Genomic DNA, 5,561 nt, shown 5'->3' with positions numbered 1-5,561 from the left:
GCGCTATATAAATAAAGTTGACTTGACTTGACATTTATTTTCAAAATATGCACGAGTCATACAACTTTGAAACCAGATGAGGGCGTCAGAATTGTTATTTTTGAACAACCTATCCTTTTAAAAGGGACCCTCAAAAGAGTATATCATGTTTTTCTCTTTTGTATTTAGTTAACAGTCAAATACAAATACTGTAGAGAATCTAAGATAAAGAGCTACTAATAACACACACACACACACACACACACACACACACACACACACACACACACACACACACACACACACACACACACACACACACACACACACACACACACAGGTGTTTTATATGGTGCATGAAATCATCAAAATTTTAATGATCCATAACGTTGTGGTAATCTTGTTTAACGCTTTTTCTCATTTTACAAGTGATACCATTTCTGAACATTTCTCAACTCTGTTGACCTAAAATATTTACTTGAAATCCTCCGGAGATTAATAAAGATAATATTTCAATAATTTAACAACACACCACGTTCACAGTTCTCTGGTGTTGGTTACTGTTGACATGATTTACATGTAAACAAATAAAATGCATCATCTTTTTTGTGTTTTATTTGAATTGTTATTATTTTTACAGTTTTATAATAATTACAGTTATGTAATAAATAATTATTAAAACCGGGCAACATCCAGATTACACACTGCCAGAGCTACTAGTGACTTCAGCTCTTACATCCAGAAACAGACTTTATATGATGATGAATATATGCATCACAAAAGCAAAATGCTTTTTATGACATTGGTGATGAAGTAGCCTATAATTTTTTCCTATATTTTTTTCCTATATTCTAAATAGTAACCTCTGGCCTACTCCACCCACTGGAACAGTTTTCCACAGGAATGGGGAGAAGCAGCTCATTTGCATTTAAAGATACACACATGGAAACAGTTTGCTCACACCCAAATAGGGACGAATTTGACAAGCTATTAAATGATCTGTGGGGTATTTTGAGATGAAACTTCACAGATACACTCTAGGGACACCCGAGTATATTACATCTTGTAAAAAGGGGCATAATAGGCGCCCGTTAATCATTGCAGCGTTTGTTGATCTTGCTTTACAAAAAACACTTTGATAGCAATTAAGTCCCTCTTTGCAGCAACACATATTCTTTAAACTTTAGTTGTGGACACTAAATATTCAACTATATCACTCATCAGCTCATTTCAGTTATCATAAAGTCATAATTAAGAGATAAAATGTTGAAAATATGATTTTAAAAGTCCTCAATATTAGATAAAAAGTCAAAAATATGACATGCTAAGTCATAATTATAAGATAAATGTAGAAATTATGATTTTAAAAGTCCTCATTATTACATAAAAAGTCAAAAATACGACATGCTAAGTCATAATTATAAGATAAATGTTGGAAATATGATTTTAAAAGTCCTCATTATTAGATAAAAAGTAAAAAATACGACATGCTGTCATAATTATGAGATAAAATGTTGAAAATATAATTTTAAAAGTCCTCATTATTAGATAAAAGTCAAAAATATGACATGCTAAGTCATAATTATAAGATAAAATGTTGAAATATGATTTCAAAAGTCCTCATTATTAGATAAAAGTCAAAAATATGACATGCTAAGTCATAATTATAAGATAAAATGTTGAAATATGATTTCAAAAGTCCTCATTATTAGATAAAAGTCAAAAATATGACATGCTAAGTCATAATTATAAGATAAAATGTTGAAATATGATTTCAAAAGTCCTCATTATTAGATAAAAGTCAAAAATACAACATGCTAAGTCATAATTATAAGATTATTAGATAAAAGTCAATGTTGGAAATATGATTTTAAAAGTCCTCATTATTAGATAAAAGTCAAAAATATGACATGCTAAGTCATAATTATAAGATAAAAGTTGGAAATATGATTTTAAAAGTCAGATAAAAGCAGATAATACACAACAAAAATCACAAACGTTAAGGTTTCAATTAAAAATGCTGCATCTTAGTTTTATTTACATATTAAGCAGGGGTTGAAAAGAAAGCAGTTATATGAAATTAAGCATTACAAATAAAGCAAAAAATACACAAACATTAGCCTACCAATAAAATTCACCTTTCCAATTGAAATTATCCATTCAATATGATCAGTTTGTTCAGCATTAAGGATTGAGAATTGCTAATTGAGCAGAATGGAGATAATTAAAACAACACCTACAATAATGACAATAAATAAATATATATTTTTCTGTTTAAGCCATGGATGGTTCACCCTTCTCCCATGATTATGCTTGTTCTCCTCCATCATGTCTAGTGTGTAGCAGGAGTTTGTGTTCTCAGACACAAGTCTGTCGATCTTCTCCATGAGTTCAGTCACCTGCCGTCTGTTTGCTGGAGCTTTAATGTTAAACTCATGATATCTCTGACCGCATCGATTAATAAAGTCAGATAATTCATTATTGCTCCTGATCATTTCACTTAGTGGCGTCACGTGTGTTTGATCTGCATGAGTGAAGAGCACTAGAGTAAATCTGAGAGCTTCAGCTCCAAACTTCTGCTCAAAGCGACTCAGGAAATCCTTCTCTTGTTTGGTGAATGTGCTGAAAGACAGAATGAGCAGGATGACATGAACACCTGGTGCAGAGAGAGCTTTCTTCAGCTCTGAGTCTGAATCAAAGTCAGTGTGAGTGGAGAAGATGAAGTCTGGAGTATCGATCACTGTCACGCTCCTGTTATCAACCGCTCCGCTGTGTGTCTGACAGACTCTGGTCACTGAGGAAGAGCTCATTTCTGACTCAAACACTCGATCACTGAAGAGGAGGTTTCCTGTGGCGCTTTTCCCCGATCCGGTTTTACCGACCAACAGCACCCGAGGCAGCCAGCCCTAATACATAAAACCACACATCACTTAGTTAACCGAACACACTCAAATGTATGTGTGTGTTACAAAAGAATCCAGAGGGGGGAAGAGTTACTCACTTGATGCATGATTTCAAGGTTCGCTTTCCCTGGTTAAAGCACTTTCACCAAGACAAACAGGAGTCAAACTACAAAAAACACAAAAGCACTTTTCAGTTAAATAATGTAAAATAAATAAAAAACCTTCAGAAAGAGGCTGGACAGATGATATATTTGATAGCACGCATCATGGGATCGCAACATTTGTTGTCTGCTTTTAGGCAAGCTTGTGGTATGGCTGACACAACTTTGGTAAGTTTTAATATAGATTTTAACCAAACATGTCTCACAGGATTGTAGATAGGTGTTGCCATGGTTGTTCCCAGCACTTTTTAAAAATATCTCGCGTCATGTATGTACCTAATGGAAACTTCCAGTTGCCTATCAAATGATTAACTTCGTTTGTCTTAGTTCCGAGGTGCGATCTGGCGCTGGAATGTGTGCGTGTTTTGTTTTTTATTTATCACCGCTGCTATCAGCTTTTTATCAGCTATTCGCTTTTTAGTTGATAGGCTACACTAATCTACACAATTTATTCGTTAGATATAAACAAATACAAAGAACTTAAACGGTACACTCACCAAGAAGCACTTAAAAACAGAGGAGGTCAAATGTCTTCGGTCAGAAGCTTCAACAAAATGTCGGAGATATTTTACTTTCACTTTTAACAGCCGCGTCATTCTGTGAAAGCGACACGACCGAATCACAGACAAAACACATGTCCGACATTCGCTTATCAAAAACTTGATTGATTATGAATAATATAGTGATCATATAAAGCCACAATATCAACTTTGACAATACAGTCTAAAATGTGTTTCTTCCATTTCCTGAAAAGGCTGGGATTTATTTAATCTATGTCACAAAATGTGACATTTTATCCCACCCTTCAGATTTTCCTACCAGGGTTTGAGTATGCGCACATTTTATTTTTAAATATTTGCATAGTTTTAGGGGTAGGTATTGATATTAATAAAGCCTCATATTACATTAATATGATGCTGGTGATATGATACAATCTAATAGGTAGCATTTTTTGCTGTCAAATTGTGCTACCTACTGTTTTAATGGGAGGTAACAAAATCTGACAAGGTAAGACAAATCGACAGAACACCAGCAATGTCTATTTTTGCAGCATTTATATTCTAACAGTTGTGTTTGAGTGTCCTCAGTGTGAAAAAATGGATCACAAAATCATAGAGAAAGAATATGCAGAATGCTGGAAGAACTGTCAACAGCAGTTTACTATGGTGACTGGGAAGGAACATGTTGGGTTCACTTAGTTTTGTAGTGGCTGCGACACGAGACACGAGATGATGAAAGAGAACAGCATGCATTTCGAAGCTGATATTATTTAAACCAGGGGTGTGAAATCCTGCTCCTGGAGGGCCACTGTCCTGCAGAGTTTAGCTCCAACCCCAATTAAACACACCTGAACCCGCTAATCAAGGTCTTATTAGGCATACTAGAGACTTCCAGACAGGTGTTGAAGCAAGCTGGAGCTAAACCCTTCAGGACAGTGGCCCTCCAGGACCGAGTTTGGACACCCCTGATTTAAACAATGGTTAAATGAATAGTTACTTCAACAACATAGCATAACTTTACACATGTGGAAACTGTAAACGGCATACATATGCGTTGTCTTTAAGAGTCTGAAATAGATCAATCAGGAAATCATGCATCATAACTTATTCAGACAAATAACACTGACTGCTTTATTTCCGAGATGATGCATGGTAAACTTTACATTTTAATCAAATATAGCATAGTAGTGCAATTTAGTAACGGAGGCTTGTATTAATGTTTTGTATAGGCCATGGGTTTTCAAACTGGGGTCCGGGGACCCCCAGGGGTCCTCCAGATGGTTCTAAGGGGTCCCCAGAAAATTTCAGAGAATAAAAGGACAAATGGATAAAGTCTACCGAACATTCATTTGTAAATGTTTCTCTCCTTTTTTGTACACCTATCCTATTGCCGTATACATACTTTCCAGAATTGTAGTATATGTTTGCTTTGTATCTTTCCTCACTATAGTCCCCTTTATCTGCTTATCTAATCTGCTTACATACATTTATTGTGAAAGAACTGTACAAATCATTTTAATTGAACATATTCTTCTTCGGGTCTATACATCCAACATTAAGCATTGCCGATTTAAGTTTGCAAACAATATGTTGTATTTATAATGTCACACTTACTACTTATCTAACAGTTTAAATATTTTGGATTTTAGGAAGGGGGTCCCTCATAAAAGGTTAGTCATATTTGGGCATCATAAAGTTTGAAAACCCCTGGTATAGGCTATTCAAATCAATTTCTGCTGCTAAACTCAGATATATGCTAATGTTTAATCAGTATGTATATTGGCACACACATCCCATCTAAAGGAAATGTCAATATTTATTTGGTTTTTATTTTTAAGACCTAGCCTACATTCATTGCCTTTATTGAATTAAGAACATATTGTTGGTAACCTTTTCAGTGTAAACACTCGTGTGGTTTGATTATATGTTCAGTTCTTCAACCTCTATGCCACAAGTGTGTGTATTAGGACAAGCCCAAAGAGGACAAAGAGGAGTTTTCTCTCAACGCGTCGCTTTGC

General features: G+C 34.9%; 1 protein-coding gene across 1 annotated transcript; it reads right to left on the bottom strand.

The window, feature by feature from the left end:
• Positions 1-1,986: 1,986 nt before the first annotated feature.
• LOC307131940 (GTPase IMAP family member 5-like) lies at positions 1,987-3,599 on the bottom strand. Its single transcript, XM_079826062.1, has 3 exons — positions 3,541-3,599; positions 2,981-3,048; positions 1,987-2,885 (listed from the first exon to the last, which is right to left on the bottom strand). The coding sequence occupies exons 2-3, from the start codon at positions 2,987-2,989 to the stop codon at positions 2,181-2,183; spliced, it is 714 nt and encodes a 237-aa protein (XP_079682188.1). The 5' UTR covers positions 2,990-3,048; positions 3,541-3,599; the 3' UTR covers positions 1,987-2,180.
• Between the last annotated feature and the right edge of the window lie 1,962 nt (positions 3,600-5,561).

The sequence above is a fragment of the Gobio gobio genome, assembly GCF_949357685.1.
Source record: "Gobio gobio genome assembly, chromosome: 1".
Classification (NCBI taxonomy): domain Eukaryota; kingdom Metazoa; phylum Chordata; class Actinopteri; order Cypriniformes; family Gobionidae; genus Gobio; species Gobio gobio.
Note: the sequence above shows the minus strand (reverse complement) of the source record. Positions and strands in the feature narration are given on the sequence as shown.